General features: G+C 38.5%; 1 protein-coding gene across 21 annotated transcripts in view; it reads left to right on the top strand.

Annotated features, from left to right (window-relative positions):
- lrrfip1b (leucine rich repeat (in FLII) interacting protein 1b) overlaps window positions 1-16,911 on the top strand; it is a 41,008-nt gene extending 24,097 nt beyond the window's left edge. For 6 of the 21 annotated variants that reach the window (XM_084425779.1, XM_084425778.1, XM_084425796.1 and 3 more), the window contains 15 exons: window positions 744-788; window positions 1,861-1,926; window positions 2,919-2,996; window positions 3,351-3,380; window positions 3,505-3,630; window positions 3,713-3,883; window positions 8,551-8,643; window positions 8,802-8,894; window positions 9,165-9,257; window positions 9,396-9,540; window positions 11,958-12,007; window positions 12,460-12,577; window positions 12,687-12,766; window positions 12,975-13,079; window positions 15,004-16,911. In XM_084425779.1, the coding sequence (XP_084281905.1) occupies window positions 744-788; window positions 1,861-1,926; window positions 2,919-2,996; window positions 3,351-3,380; window positions 3,505-3,630; window positions 3,713-3,883; window positions 8,551-8,643; window positions 8,802-8,894; window positions 9,165-9,257; window positions 9,396-9,540; window positions 11,958-12,007; window positions 12,460-12,577; window positions 12,687-12,766; window positions 12,975-13,079; window positions 15,004-15,114 (1,404 nt within the window). In that variant the 3' untranslated portion in view covers window positions 15,115-16,911. The remainder of the gene's footprint in view (window positions 1-743; window positions 789-1,860; window positions 1,927-2,918; window positions 2,997-3,350; window positions 3,381-3,504; window positions 3,631-3,712; window positions 3,884-8,550; window positions 8,644-8,801; window positions 8,895-9,164; window positions 9,258-9,395; window positions 9,541-11,957; window positions 12,008-12,459; window positions 12,578-12,686; window positions 12,767-12,974; window positions 13,080-15,003) is intronic. The other 15 variants (XM_084425785.1, XM_084425797.1, XM_084425781.1 and 12 more) reach the window with 6 other exon arrangements.
- The last annotated feature ends 376 nt before the right edge of the window (window positions 16,912-17,287 follow it).

Here is a 17,287-nt window from a genome sequence, read left to right as displayed (position 1 = left end):
TGAAGAATTTTTTTCAAGGAAAAACCTTTTAAAAATGTAATTTTGGTGATCAAAGATGAGTTTTAAGGGATACAATTATTGACTACAGGGGGACTTTAAGTGTGGCCAGATTAAATACAGTACTGTTTCTGGTATATGTTTGAATTGCATTATTTTGATTGAATGCAGAAATCGTCCCCTTGGAATTGTAAGGTTCTATCTGCGTTCTGAGCAGTTTTGAGATATTGAACTTTAAAGTTTTTGCATTCCATTCGACTGTGTAGAAAGAACCTTTTTATTTTCTAAATAAAAAGTTCCAAAATGTACCCAACTTAAAAAACAACATCACATAATGTAAAGAAGTGGTCACAGAATAAGAATATGTGAATAACTAAATTTTGACAAAAATGTCAGATAGAACCTTATAAAATTCCAAGGGGACGAAATGCTAATACTTACATGCAAATGCAAACAGTAAAATGCACATTTTACCTCCTATTTTAAATGCCTATTGAGAAAATTAATGGAAAAAAATACTTTCGTAACGAAGAAAGCTGCAAAAGTAAGCTGTCGTTTTTCTATACAAACTTGTTTTAAGATGTGGTGCTGTATTGCTGGTAGGATGTTGTAGGAAGTTGTTTGATAAAATCTGATATTTATTTATTTAGGGGAGAGATTTTTTTTAAAACTTGAAGAATGTATAGTATTTAAATGAAATGTTATGAGCATACATTTTTCTTCCTCCCCTCTCTGTCTGTTTTTAGCCCTCTGCGCTTTTTAGTGAAACCCCCCGTTCAAGAAGTCTCAGGGTTTGTTTCCAGTTGTCATCTGCATGCAACCTGACATGCAGATTGTTCGTTAACTCTGTTTCATCTTGTGAATACATGACACACATTGTAATGAATTTAAAGATAGTTAATCCAAAAATGACAATGATTATTTTGTCATCGTAACCCATATGACATTTTTTGTGTGGAACACAAAAGGAGTGATCTAGTAGAATGTTCAAACTGTTAGTTTCTATAATATGAAAGTGAATGATGACCCCGGCTGTTCCTTGTTTTCCTTTAAAGTACAATCATTATATTTAATACTCTTTTGTTGTGCTTTAGAGAAGTATGTAATGTGTTGACTAAAGCACATGTAATGTACTTGATTATAATTTTAACTATTAATATATTTATATTATATAATATATTTAAAATATATTAATATTTGTACTAAATTACAACTTCTATATTATATATTTTTATATATATATAAAAAATATATATATATTTTTTTTTTCATTTTAGAAAAGAGCTACTTGGACATTCTGCTAGGTATCTCTATCTCTAGTTTGGAACAATATTAGAGCAGAATAATGACATTAATTTTCATTTCTGGGTAAACTATCTCATTTACGGACTTGTTGTGTGTGTTCAATCCCTCATTTGAGCAGATACCTGCATGCAGTGTAGTAAACTGATTCGCAGAATCTTGTGTTGACAAGTTTATGGTTTCCATAGCCTCTTACTCAGGCATCTAACGCAGAAATCAATTCTTTATTTAGCCACTCCATAAGTAATCAGAATACATCAGAGTGCATTAGAGTTGATGGCTAATGTGTTAACTTTCTGTAAACACACAAAGAAGCTTTCTTTGGACTCCTCTGTATGTCATGAGCATTTCCTCCTCATAATGTGTTTAAAGTACATCTACTCTGGTTGTTAGCAGCCCTGTTTGATCACATTTCATGATGGTGAACCATCTTGGATACATAAAGCGGCCATTTAAGGGTCTTTATTTTAACTGTTTGTTGTGTTCTCCATGGTTATGTCTGAGAGATATCGAGTCTGTGAGGTGAATATAGTATGGTGAGGTGTTCTGTTCTGTCTGCAGGGGTCACTGCATGAAGAGAGTTCATTCTCTGGCACTAGGCGTTTCAGTGGCTCCAGCGCTAGAGGCGTAAGGCCCAATTTTTACCTATCCCTCTGAAAGAGGCATGACCTGATACCCAATGCCAGTCTGGGCTTGTTGAGCGTCTTGCATGGTTCTGTTTTCAGACCACACCACAGGCTTGACTAGGTGTTGTCTGTGTCTGTTTATGTCATGAGCTTCTCATGGAGTTTGGGAGTCTCCACCCTACTGTTTTTCTCACTCTTGTTGTGTTTGGATGCCTGCATGGCAGTAGAGTGGGACTGTTGGTGTATGTACAGTATGTAAAGCATGCATTTGATGGTTAATCATCTTGGATTGAATATCTTTTTGTCTTTTGTGTGTGGTCGAAATATGGTTATTTACTAGTCACACTGATTGACTCTGCTTCGCACAGATACCTGCTAATGCTGTGTGTCAGTGTGTTTTGTCCCACAATATGGGTATGGTTTTACACTACTCTTTAAAAGTGTTTTTTTTTTTTTTTAATTAATAGTTTTATTCAGCATGGATGGATAAAATTGATCAAAAGTGACAGTAAAGACATTTATATTACTACAGAAGACCTCTGTTTCAAATAAATGCTGTTTTTAATTAATCATTGACAACACTGATAATAAAAAGAATGGTTACTTTAGTACCAAATCAGCATTTTAGAATAATTTCTGAAGGATTGTGTGACTGGAGATTGGAGTGATGGCTGCTGAAATTTGGATCACATGAATAAATCACATTTTATTAAAATAGGACCAGTTATTTTAAATTGTATTAATATTTCACAATATTAATGTTTTTTACTATATTTTTGGTCAAATAAATGCATTCTTGCTGAGCAAAAGAGACTAAAAACGTGCTAGCCCCAAACTTTTGAACAGTAGTGTACTGTGTCATTTCTTTAAACTTTATACCTATCAGTTCCCATATTTTTCCTCTAATGCTCAGAACTAACTCTCTTTCTGCTAACATCTGCTCCTCTGTCCATCTTATTCTGCTTTGTTCTCTATACCTGCTTTTCTGGTCAGCCTTCAGACTACAATGGCTTTCTGGGCTCCAGTTCCAGGGCTTCATCTAGGGCGAGTTCAGCCCGTGCCAGTCCTGTGGTGAGCTTCCCATTTCTATCACTGACCAAGCTTTAGTACTGCAGTTTCAAGGTCAAGTCTGTCATCTCTGTAACACATGAAGATCCATGGCAAAAACTGACCTGTTCTCCTGTTCCTTTGCATATCCTGTTCCTCACTCTGGAATATTCAGTAGGCTATTGTGTGGAATTAGCATGAATCTTGTTTGTGTCGTGCTCCCTCTAGTGAGTAAAGCATGGAACATATCTATAGATGCCCCAATTCTGATGCATTATTGTTTTAAATAAGTATTTCTCATTTAATGTGGATTTGTATAAAGAGGCTGGATGATTTTACATTGTAGCTTCTGCTGAACATGTTTCATTTTTCATACAGGTGGAGGAAAGGTCAGACTTCCTGGAAAAGGTCAGTAGAATCATTTTGAGGATGTTGAATAGATGCACCAACACAATTTTTAATCCATCACAGTGAATAATACCGCAACAAAGTGATCTACCAGACAAAGTAAATATTTAAACTACATCCTCAGGGTTCCAGGACAGCCTCCACCCTCTCGGCTGCCACTCTAGCATCTCTGGGTGGAGGGTTATCACGAAGAGGAAGCTGTGATACCTCGCTTTCAGCTGACACTGAGGCCTCCATACGGGAAATGAAGGTAGTTTTGGTGTGTTCATAATACTAAATTATAATGGCCATGATCTATATGTAAAGATCTTCATTTTGTTGTCTACTCTCAGGACTCTCTGGTAGAGGTAGAGGAGAAGTACCGTAAGGCCATGGTGTCCAACGCTCAGCTGGACAATGAGAAGACAAACCTGATGTATCAGGTGGACACACTGAGAGACACTCTGATGGAGCTGGAGGAACTTCTGTGTGAGACACGAAGAGAGTGTGAGGAGAAAAACAGGGTAAGGTCAATCAAATGATAAAATAAATTATTTGATAAAGAGGGTTTTAATACAAAATCCTGTAGAATAATTGACCCTTTTACAATACATAATTATTTTATTTTTTTTATTACAAAATATGAAATTTACATTAATGTAAAGTGTACATTACATTCATGTAATCCATGAAGTGTGATGAATAAATATTATTATTGACAAAACTACTACGGTGAGACAAAATCCCATTGGAAGTGCATACAGGTTATTTTGACCCCATTGTACAAAGAGAGTATTGAAACAAATTTTTTTTTTTTTTTTTTTTGCCTATGACCAAGAAATAAATAACAGTGCAGAGGCTCACATAGTACACGTTTTGACATACAAGAGGAATGAATGGAATATCAAGGAATTAAATTATTATTGGAAAAATATTGTTATTAGATTAGATTAGATTCAACTTTATTGTCATTACACAAGTACAGGTACAAGGCAACGAAATGCAGTTTAGGTCTAACCAGAAGTGCAATAGCAGCAAGTGCAGGATATACAGTGGTTCATAAGTGCAGAACATGGATATGTACTGAATAAATATAGAGTTGAATACTATTATAAACAAAAATTTACAGATAGATTGTCCTATGAATATAATATACAGATAACTATTACTGTGAACAGAATTTACAGCTAGATATGTACTGAATATAATAATATACAGATGGCTATTACTATAAACAGAATGTTTACAGATAGATATTTACTGAATATAATATACAGATGGCTGTTACTATAAACATAATTGTACAGATAGATATGTACTATGAATATATATACAGATGGCTGTTACTATAAACAGAATGTGAGCATAATATACAGATGGATATTACTATAAACAGAATTTTACAAATAGATATATGTATAGTTAGGCTAATGAGCAGTATAACAATGGATTTAAAGTAGTGCAAATAAAGTTTGGACAGAAGCTATCCGAGTGAAAGTGCAGTGGAAAGTAATTGCATATTACAGTTAAGGTACGATATTGCAATGTATATATAACAGTCGGTACTGTAAATAAACAGTCGGCAGTGCAAATGAGCATATTCCAGTCAAGGTAGTAGTGCAAGATGCATATGTAAACAGTTGTTACTGTAATAACAGTCAGCAGTGCAAATGAACATTATAGTATTGCAAATAACAAAATGGAGGCAGGTGTGAGGAGGGAGAGGAGAGTCAATCAGTATATGAGGGGAGTGGGATCAATGAGGGTTAGAGTTTAATAAAGAGACAGCTCTGGGGAAAAAACTGTTCTTTAGTCTGCTGGTCCTGGTCCGGAGGCACCTGAAACGCCTGCCGGAAGGCAGGAGAGAAAACAGTCTGTGGGCTGGGTGAGAGGAGTCCTTAAGGATGCTGCGAGCTCGATGCAGACAGCGTTTCCTCTGGATGTGCTCGATGGCAGGTAGTGGAGTCCCAGTGATGCGCTGGGCGGTTTTCACCACCCGCTGCAGTGCCTTGCGCTCTGCAACAGAACAGCTCCCATACCACACTGTAGCACAGTTGGTCAGGATGCTTTCTATTGCACAGCGATAGAAGTTCACCAGGATAGTGGAGGAAAGCTGATTCTTCCTCAGTGTCCTCAGGAAGAAGAGGCGCTGGTGAGCCTTCTTGACCAGGCTGGAGGTGTTGGTTGTCCAGGTCATGTCCGCCGAGATGTGGGTCCCCAGGAACTTGAAACTGGAGACACGCTCAACAGCCATTCCATTGATGTGGATGGTGTCGTGTGTGCCTCTTGACACTTTCCTGAAGTCCACGATGAGCTCCTTCGTTTTGGTGGTGTTGAGGAGCTGGTTATTTTCGGTGCACCATGTGGCCAGGTGCTTGATCTCCTCCCTATAGGCAGTCTCATCGTTGTTGCTGATGAGACCAATCACCGTAGTGTCGTCCGCAAACTTGACGATGGAATTAGATCCGTACACAGGCTTGCAGTCGGAGGTGAAGAGGGAGTAGAGGAACGGGCTTAGCACACAGCCCTGTGGTACACCAGTGTTGAGTGTGATGGATGTGGAGCAGTTGGAGCCTGATCGAACATTCTGGGGTCTGTTGGTCAAGAAGTCCAAAATCCAGTTGCACATGGAGGTGTTGAAGCCCAGGTCTCCAAGTTTGGCTATTAACTTAGTTGGGATGACAGTGTTGAATGCTGAGCTGAAGTCAACAAACAGCATGCGTGCATAAGTGTTCTTATTGTCCAGATGTGTGAGCACAGAGTGCAGTGCCATGGAGACTGCATCCTCTGTGCTCCTATTGCTACGGTAGGCAAACTGGTGTGAGTCCAATGTGGATGGTAGAGAGTCTTTTAGGTGTGCCAGGACCAGCCGCTCAAAGCACTTCATTACGATGGGTGTGAGTGCTACAGGGCGGTAGTCATTAAGGCACTTCGGGCTGGAGTGTTTTGGCACTGGCACAATGGAAGTGCATTTAAAGCATGTTGGTACAGTTGCTTGGGCAAGAGACAGGTTGAAAATGTCTGTAAAAACCCCAGCGAGCTGCTCCGCACATGCCCTGAGTACGCGTCCAGGGATGTTGTCTGGTCCAGCAGCCTTGTGCGCGCTGATCCTGCTCAGTGCATTGCAGACATCTGTGGAGGAGAGTGTGATCGGTGGGTGGTCAGCTGAGGATTTGAGCTTGGTGGCAGTTTCTCTGTTGTCTCTTTCAAAGCGAGCATAAAAGTCATTTAGCTCGTTCAGGAAGTTGACATCAGTGGCTGCGGGGGTGGAGTGAGAGGGTTTGTAGTCACTGATGGCCTGAATGCCCTGCCACATGCGCCGAGGGTCAGCGTTGGAAAAGTGTCCCTCTATCTTAAGCTTGTAGCAGTGCTTGGCCTCTTTGATGCCCCTTTTCAGATTTGCTCTGGATGTGCTATAGGCTTGTGCATCTCCTGATCTGAAGGCAGTATTGCGTGTCTTCAATAGGAGTCGCACTTCCCTGTTCATCCATGGCTTCTGATTTGGGTATGTGGTGATCTGCTTCTGGGTTGTAACACTGTCAATGGTGGTATTAATATAATCCAGTACAGAGGAGGTGTAGCAGTCAATGTCCGTGTGAGAGCCACTGGTGGCTTGAGAAGCAAACATACTCCAGTCTGTGTGTAGAAACCTTTCCTGGAGTGAGAAATCTGCCCCCGCAGGCCACACCTTGATGGTCTTCACTGATGGCTTCACGCGATTGATCAGAGGTGCATATTTGGGGGTGAGGAACAAAGAAAGGTGATCTGACTGTCCCAAGTGGGGGAGGGGTGTCGCGACGTAAGCTTCAGCCATGTTTGTGTAAACATGGTCTAAGGTTTTGTTTCCTCTGGTGTGACAGGAAACATGCTGGTGAAATTTCGGTAGCACTGACTTTAAGTTTGAATGATTAAAATCACCCGCAACAATAAACGCAGCTTCCGGGTGAACGGTCTGTTGTTTACTGATGGCTGCGTGAAGTTCTTTCATAGCAAACTTGGCATCAGCATCCGGGGGAATATAGGCTGCAGTTATAATAGTGGAAGTGAACTCCCGCGGTAGATAAAACGGTCTACATTTAACCATGAGAAACTCAAGGTTAGCTGAACAATGTCTCCCAACAATAGCAGAGTTTGTGCACCAAGCTTTGTTAATGTAAATGCACAATCCACCACCTCTGGTCTTACCGGAGCCATGTAATGTTCTATCCGCCCGGAATGTATGGCGTCCCGCTAGCTCAATAGCGTTGTCCGGTATTCCGCTGTTTAACCATGTTTCCGTGAAAATTAGAACATTACAGTTCAAAAGTCTCTTGCTGTATGTGATGTTGAGTCGAATCTCCTCCATTTTGTTCAACAGCGACCGTACATTGGCAAGGAAAATGCTGGGTAAAGAGAGCCGGTGTGGTGTTAGCTTTAGCTTAGCTCTTAGTCCTCCGCGCTTCCCCCGCCTTTGTTTACGATCTCGCCGGCGCCTGCGAGCACTTCCGCCCGGCCGGGCAGAGTGCATAGCCTCGGGTGATCTGGCGATCTCAGGAAGGAGTCGAAGGTTGTCCATAAAACTGTCGGAAATTCGCAAACCAATATCCAAAAGCTCACCTTGGGTGTACGATGTTAAGGCACAACTGTTCTGGACGAACAGACCCGAAATGAGCAAGAAAAATACTGCTAAATTACAGAATCTGGAGAGACCGCGAGCCTCGCGATGTACTCGCGCCGCCATCTTGGATCTATTATTAGATTATATTGGGAAAAAATCTAAAAATCATACTCTGTTGGGTCAATTTGACCCCCTTTTGGGCATTTCGGGTTAAGTCTGATCATAACTAAACTACTGTATGTGGCAATGTTGCATGTTATAGTGTAATCAGTTATATTGAAGTTGTTTTGCAAATATGGAAATGGTTAGCAGAGAAGTTGTTATCTCTGGTAAGCTTTTAGTGTGAGTTATCAATCAAGCACACAGAGATATCAACACTCAATATACAGTACACAGACTGTTAATATGCAAAGATTACTGACATGCACACAGTCATGCAGATGGTCATTGTGAAAGTCAGAATTTGGTTGTACTTTAATAAATACTAGCATTCAAATAACTATGACAGTACAGCTGCTAGTAACCAGGAATATACTGCAAATTTACAATGAATTTTTCAGTACATACTTCAATGATGGGCATTTCTGTTTTTAGGAGTGCGAGCGAGAACGTCATGCCCACAATGTCCTAAAGATCCAGTTTGAGGAGATGAAGGAAACACTGAAGCAGAGTGAAGAGTTGTTGACGGTGAGCATCACCAGTAAATGATGGTGCACTCTTCTGGCTCTTTGTCTTCCTAACATAGATGGATTCTGTTTTTTGTTGTCTTCTTTCATATTTTCCTCTTAATATTCTTCTATCTGCCCATCTGTTTTCCTCTGCTTGCCCTCATGGCCGGGGCTCAGGAAGCCAAACAGTCTCGCGGGAAGCAGGCGGACTATATTAGAGAGATATCTGACCTGCAAGAAACATTGGAATGGAAAGATAAAAAGATCCTGGTACAATTACTTTTCATGGCCATGTTTCTTTAATCATATCACATCGAAACATTTCTCTCTTTTAGATTTTAACACTTAATAATATTTTGAATTTCAAAATTCCCTAAATCCTCCTTAGCTTGTGTAACTTATTAACCCAACTTGTTTAAGGATGGAATGCTTTATACTGTGTCACATGTCCCTTGTAGTCTTTCCTAACCTTACAGCTTTCTTTTACTCCTTTGTTCTTCCCTTCCCTGACTGTTCACTTTTGCGGATGGCCTAATTTAGGCCTTAGAGAGGCAGAAGGAATATTCAGACATTATCCATGATGAACGGGAGGCACTCAGGGATGAGGTTTGCGGGCTTAAGGATGCTTTAAAGGTAGTGGTGTAGAAGGAATATTTGCAATCACAGAGATAAAGAAGTCATTAAATGAAGCATCATTATTTTAAATTCAAAGGACCATAATAACATAATGGAAAAAATGGGATGTTGACATCAGATTGTATTCTTGCTCAGAAACATGGCATTGTGCTGGGATCTGAGGTGACGGCCAATGGGCAGGTAGCAGACGGGGCGATTGATGGGCATGCTGATTCGGAAACAGCTTGCCGACTGAATCAAGACTCTCACACGCCAACCATGACTGGAGACAGCATGTTAGGTAAGACAAACGGTTTCCAGTATTTTTTAACTCATAATCTAAACAATTGCTGCAGATTTACTTCTTGCCATCAAATTGATGGAGTCAAATGTTTACCATTTTGCTTTTATGGCATATAAATGCATTTTTGCAATGTTTTATTTATTGTAGAAAACATTATAAATATGTTAAAGATTAGAGATTAAACAAAACTATGGTGAAGACTGCGTAGTTCAAGATGGTGGGAGGAAATCATTTTGGTGTCATTCATGTGTCAATTTGTTAAATGAGGAAACGTTGACTGTATACAGTACATCCCCCAAAAAAGTAGTTAAAAGAGCAGGGAGAACAAACTCTGAGGCACAGAAACTGGACTGGCAAACTGCAAGCAATCACAGTATTAGCACATGGCACAAGTTGTTTGGCGTCTGCTGATTCTGCAGTCAGTGAGATTGCTTGTTCAACATTTAAAAAGTCTGGTTCGGTGTTCGCTGTAGGCTAGTTTGGCAGCAAGCTGTCAGAGTTCCTCTGAAATCCTCCACCTCCCTTAGCTCCACCTGCTGAGATCTGCAACAGGATTTATGTATTAATGCAGCAGCATATCTTACATGCTCACAGTGTGTAGCAGATATAATCTGCCAAGACCAAACACATTAACCTTGCCATTTTCATTAACATTGCCAAAACTACTTAGAGAGTTGTCAAGATTAATAATAGGAAATTCTGACACAGGAGAATCTTCTAAGTCCTAACAAAAATCATTCAGTAAATGTGTTGCCAAAGCAAGGTCAAACAACCCTAGATGAATCAGAAATGGCAGCCCTCAGTGAAAGGTCAATGTACGTAAAGGAGGTTTCCAACTCTCAATATTTAGAAAACCACTATTCCAAGTCTACTGATTGCAGATTTAACACCTCACAGGTAAAGTGCACTCCAGTTAATGTTGAATAACCTGTAACTACTGTTAAAATCAGAAAAAAACATGTCAGAGGATAAAGGAGACATTTATTCAAGTGCAGAAACTTGATTCACTATAACCATTTAAACCTGAGAATCAGATAATTTCGGAAATTACAGTATATGAACCTCAGACCAGACTAGCAGAGAACATTAACTGAATAGAACTCAATGCTGCCATGAAAACCTCTCAAGATCTCATGTTTGAACCCACAGACTCTAACGAAGTGGATATATTTAATATCACAGGAGACAATGGTGTACAATCCAGGGACCAGCAAGAGACAGAGGCTGAGCCAGAGTTGCAGTGTGTGGAGGACACGTATAGCATGCTTGTAGAGCACAAGGGCAAAGCTTTCCTTCTCGATAGTTGTGAGGAAGCAGTTGCTGCTCTTTTAGTGCTGGATGGTGTAAATATGCATAGCAGTGAACCTCCAAAAGAAACAATATTCGATCTGAGAGGACTGAGTGTAGAAAATGAAACACAGACGTTCTTTAAGACAAAGTTTAAAATTAAGAAGATCTTCAACTGCTGTGTGTTATGATTTTTCACAGATTTTTTTTCCTGATGTTTGTGACAATGTCCTTTTGATTTTGATTTTTCATTGAGAAATTATACTCGTGGTGTAATTTTGCATATATACTTTTTAAATCTTTAATGTAAATGAGAATGATCCAGACATGTTTTGGGCATGCAAAAGCTGTACATTTCTTTCAATATTCTGAAATTATAAAAAGCTTGGTTTTTGAAAGAAATTCTTCAAGAGAAATGTGAATACATTGTGATATGGATAAAATCCAAATGCATGGACAATTAGATGCATTGCACTTTGGAAGAATAAGTACTTCTCCATGTGTGCCAATACATCATCATCATCATAATTGAAATCACTTGTCACCACAAATAGAAAGCAAATACCAAAAATGTTTTATACAAAATAATATTCACATCAGTGTACATATACAATGTGTATAATATTAATAATAACACCATTATATACATTTTCTATTTATACACAATTGTATATTCATATTAAATAAAAACAGTAATTATGTTAACTTTTTAAAATTAATTACATGATATGAATGAATTAATTATATAGAAATATTGCTGTGAAAACCCCCCAACTCAAATTAAGATAATTTGACATACAAGAGGAATAAAGCTTTAAATAGACTTTACAAAACTGCCGTTAGAAGTAAATATTTTATTTGTTTTCTTTCCTTATTCCTTATCACCCCAACAATCTATTTTGCAATCGAGTCGTGCATTTTTGGTCATGTTAAATGCACGTTAATTGCATTTTTTTATAATTCATTGTATAATTCATTGTAAAATGTTAAAATGACAGTTCCAATTTGTATACTCTGTACTACAAAATAAATTATATTAGTGCCTACATCGACTCATTGTGTATGTTACATTGTTCGATTCTGTATGAGGTTCATGTGCTGTACATATTTTTGTTTGAATTTTTCAGAGATCAGATTAAGGAAGCTGGTGGAAGAGAGAGAGAGTTTGCTCGACCAGGTGAGTTTTGTCATCTTATGCTTTTCAAGTGATTCATTGTTTTCTGTATAATTGATATTGTGGGAGAGCATCTTATGAAATCTCTGTCATAAGGACTTTGTTAGCATGACTGTGCGCTGTGGTGGCACGTCCTGATTTTGCCGAGTTTGACGCGTTCCTGTGTCAACATATTTTTTTGATCCTGGAACAACATACCTGTCCGAACATTTTATCATCACCATATCCCTACCTATAACTTCTCCCTAAAATCAGAGGGAAATGATAGGTGAATCACACTGATGTAGAAGCACCTAACCCTGGCTGTAAGCCTAAATTTGATAAAAACTGTAAACTTGTCCCTCAAATCTAATTGGTTGATTGGAATTTTGTTCCAGGATCAACAAAGATGTTGATCCAGGAACATGTTGCACTTGGTGAAATCAGGTTCTGCTGTGCTGTGTGTGTATTTGCAGGTACGGAAGCTTAAAGCCACTGCAGAGCAGAAACAGAAGAATGGGACAGAAGAAATGGGAAGCACGGATGACGATGACCTTCAGAATGGTCTGGACCCTCATATCCTAGATCTGCAGAGTAAGATACACCTTTCAATTTCAATCACTATCAGTCTTGATTTAGGCTGGCTTGTCACATGGAGTTAAATGTTTTCATGTGACCTCAACATTTTTTTTTTTTTCTACAGGAGATGCTAACAGGCAGATAAGTGACCTGAAATTCAAGTTGGTCAAGTCTGTGCAAGAAGTCACAGCGCTTGAACAAAATGTAAGTCATGGTTAAATCTAACACAAGACTTTTTCCCCAGAGGCACAACTCAGTATCGTGCTCTTGCTTTCAGTTTCATCATCAGTGGTTAATAATATTTTCATTTCAAGTTTTACTTCTCTTTATGCACTATTCATTTTGTTCTGACTGTGGTACAACCAGTTCCACAGTGTTTCATGCATAACCTGTAATCTCTGTCATGTGGCAGATAATTCGGCTGGAGGGTCAGGTGGGCCGCTATAAGATGTCTGCTGAGGCTGCGGAGAAAGTGGAAGATGAACTAAAAGTGGAGAAACGCAAGTTACAGAGAGAGGTACATTATTAAATGATTGGGGGAATGGGGGGGGGGGGGGGGGGGGGATTGGGGGGGTTGACAGTGAGAGTTTGACAGTGAGACCACAAAAAATAGGCATTTGGAGGAACTTGTGAGATGTGAACCATATTTTATTAACTTATTAAATTAACAGATCCATAACTTATTAACTTTAAATTAAACAAATGCTTTCATACTAAATTAGTTAAGTTGTTTATTTGCTTCACATAGGCACTATATTTCTATTATTAAATATATCCCTCTTATTAAAATTATGCTTACGTGTCTGACTGTACACCTTAACCGTAATAAACAAATCGGTAACACTTTACAATAAGGTTCATTAGTTAACTACATTAATTAACATGAACTAATAATGAACTGCACTTATACAGTATTTGTTCATCTTTGTTAATGTTCATTTCCACATTTACTAATACATTATTAAAATCTTGTTAATATTAATGCACTGTGAACTAACATGAACAAACAATGAACAGCTTTATTTCTATTAACTAACATTAACAAAGATTAATAAATACTGTAACAAATGTATTACTCATTGTTAGTTCATGTTAGTTAATAATACATTAACTAATGTTTAATAAATTAACCTTATTGTAAAGTGTTACCAACCAATCATACCATAACATGATTCATTTACATTTTTAACATTATTTCTTAACAAATAGGCAGCCTATTAAATCTAATGTAATCAATCAGAAAATTACTGAGGTGATTAAAAAACTGTCATTACACTATCTGCCTCAGGAGATGATTGAGGTATGAAGAACTGTGAGATGGTGCTTTGATTTCTGTGACCTCTGGCATTGCGGGAATGTTGCTCTCCCGAGGCATGCTGTCGCACATCTGACAAGCCATCGTGCGCAACAGAGAACACTCGCCGACAAATTGTGCAATTGGCTTGATATTCATTTCCGCTGACACTTTCCAGCCAAGTATTTGATTCCTCCCACTCTCGTCAGTACTTTTGCATCCGCTTTCGTTTCAGCGCTGAACGCGGGGGGGTATCTGGAGCAGCCTCCGCCATTCTTTCAAATCGACTTTGTGAGTGCCAAGAGACCGGCCCTCCTCTGACTCTGATTGGCCATGACCATGAAACAAACCAATCAATCCAACGATGGCAGCAGCGAGTATTACCCAATCAGGGGCAGAATAGGACGAGTCTTTACAGAATGCCGGTGGGATGATTTGCATGAGAGATGCTGCATTGAAGACAACTCGAAAATACGGGACAAACCCCGTCCCGTATTGATTCAAAACGGGACGCGCTATTTTATTCTCAAATACGGGACGATTCCGTATTTTAAGGGACGGGTGACAACCCTAACCAAAACGTCAATTTAACAGAAACTCCCATGAATCCAAACATAAAAGAACATGCACTAACAGATCTCCTACTATATTAATTTTGTGCAAAACACAAAATAACACTTAATTTCGACAATTACTCTCCTTATACAGTCCGTATCATAGAATGCTTGGAAAATCTCATTTCCCTCTCTTTGCGCGTGATTGTCCAACTTACTCAATTTCTTAAGTTGCTGTTAAAGATGAGAGAATGTTGAGATGGAATGAGTAACAATAGTAGTTCTTGAAACTGATCAGTATCATTTCTTCATTCTCAAATATGATGAATGAAATTTAACAAAAATATGAAGTATATCTTAAAAATATAATTTGTTTGTCAAATACTAATTTCTTTTCATTAAACTTAAATAAGAGATGTACATTTTAGTCAAAATTAACTGTTTGATTTTCAGACATTTATTTTGGTATGTCCAACTCAACAAACAAGTGATATTCAGAGATTTTATTAAGGTAGTATATTGTGTGATATTTACAAAGCCACTGAATATTTTTTAGCGTGTGATGTAACAAATTCATGCTGTGCTTATTCTAGCTGAGGTCTGCGCTTGACCGTATCGATGAGCTGGAAGCAAGCAACAGCCACCTGACGAAGAGACTAGAGAAGATGAAGGCCAATCGGAGTGCCCTACTGGCACAGCAGTGACGCCCGCCTGTGCCCACTCTGCAGTCAGGGCATGATTCCTATCACCCACTGGCACAGATGACGTGCCACCCATATAAAACTAAAATTTCTATCAAAATCAGATCAAATTAGCTCAATCATCTTGCTAATTCAGACTTCGAAAAGATAAATAAGGCTAACAGGCATGAACATCAACCTTCATTTGTTTGCTAGTAGGATTCCAAGCGGAGGACACATCAAAAACAAATTCTTACTGAGGCTCATTAAAGTGACCTTTGGTTTGGATTAGCAGAATTCAGGCCCTCAATGAGCTCTCAATACTTTTTTGACTGGGTTACGGATCTCTGTGTCTGCAGACCAACACAACACAGGCAGAGCGCATCTATGACAGCATGTTACTTTATGGTAGTATGTTGGTTCAGAGGGACATTGACTTAGCAGATCATGCACTTTATCTCTGCATCAGTATTCAAGTGTGTTACTCGGAAACTGTACATGGAACCATTTTGCATAATGAGGTAATGGAAATTGTGTAGTCCAGATATTAAATGAATGAATGTATGCTCTCATACAGAGACAGTTGTGCATTTTCTTGCAGTGTTTTGTGCAGACAGGAACTTAACAACAGACATGTGCAGGATATGTGCAACATCACTTTGAACGTTTAATGGGGGATTGTTATAATGTCCATTTTGTTTTACGCCAAATCTGTGTGTGCAAGTGTTGGTTCGTACTTAAATAAGGTGGACTAGCACTTTATGATGTTAGTAATTTTTGTTTACATGCTAATGTTGCGCAAACATCCTGAGGAACTTATATGAGGACATGGTTACAAAAAACTTTGATGCAATAACAATGCTAATATAACTTTATGGAGTTTATTTGGGTCAAAGCCAAAATTGGAAGTATCTGAATCATTGTCCTTGAAAATGTTCTCAGTGGCAGCAATTATTTTTCTTTGTTGCTTTATTGAAGCACTCTTTTTTTCTCACATATCTATTCAACTAAAGTGGGCCAAATGATGAAAATACTTTTGTTTTGTTTAATATGCAGGTTTTAGATCACCTACTCGCTTTCCGTGTATAAAAACAGAGGTCTTGGTCATTGTAATATGGTAAGTAGAAGTAGACAGTATAAGCACAGCTGATCATCAGAATACTGTTCATATCCAGTTTAAACTCAGATCATACTGCAACAGCATATATCATCGGAGGGCTAAGTGGACATTTGAGACGTCACCAGCCTTTATAGATACAATCTGTAATCTGAGTCTTTTTTTCGAAAACATGCTGAGTCAACACTATAAATGGGAGTGCAGCTGGTTTTTTTAAGCTGGTCGTTGTAGCACTTTCACTAATGGTCTGCCACTTAAAGAGTGTTTCATTAATCTCAATGAATTTGGGGTTTATAGAAATAAACATGGCTTTTTTAAGAAAAAGAAAAAGGAACTGTATTGCAATAATGCTTTTCAGAGGAACTGACCATTACATTTCCACAACACGCTCAGATGTACATCATTATGCTAACAGCTGTGACAATGATGTCATGATGCTATATCCGCTGGATGATTGTTCGTGGCAAGATGATTCTTTTTGCTGATTGTGAGCTTCACTTGTATCCCTCCCAGGGTTCTGCAACCATTGGAGACAATCCGCCACCTTGTTTACACACTCAGTGAACATGCTGTCTCATAAGGACTGATATGCTGAACTTTTGAAATAACAGACAGAGACACACAAATTATATTGTTTACCTGTATTACACCTCTTCTGTAAGACATGGCATAGCAAGATAAATAAACTCATGCAATAACACTGACTTTTCAGGTTTTTATTTATTTCATTCTTTTATTGCATTTTACGTTTAATAAACAAGAATTACAAAATGGATCCTGCTGCTCCCTCAAAACATTGAAAAGATGGAAGTGGTGTACATTTGAACAGCAGAGGGCAGCATTACATTTTCTGCTGATAAATCGGTTCTGCATTTTGGTGTTAAAGATGTTAAAGGCAAATCTTTCAGGAACATGTCATGGTGAAGTCATATGGTTGGCAATAAAAATAATTTATATAAACATGGTGACGTTTTTTTGTGGGCAGAGCTTAGGTGGACCCTGGCCGCTTCACTAATTAACGTCAGTTTGCAAGTTTTGTTAGCTTGTTTTTTAATAATGACTGGAGAAAATTAGATTTGA

This window comes from Rutilus rutilus, assembly GCF_951802725.1.
Source record: "Rutilus rutilus genome assembly, chromosome: 12".
Lineage (NCBI taxonomy): Eukaryota > Metazoa > Chordata > Actinopteri > Cypriniformes > Leuciscidae > Rutilus > Rutilus rutilus.
Note: the sequence above shows the minus strand (reverse complement) of the source record. Positions and strands in the feature narration are given on the sequence as shown.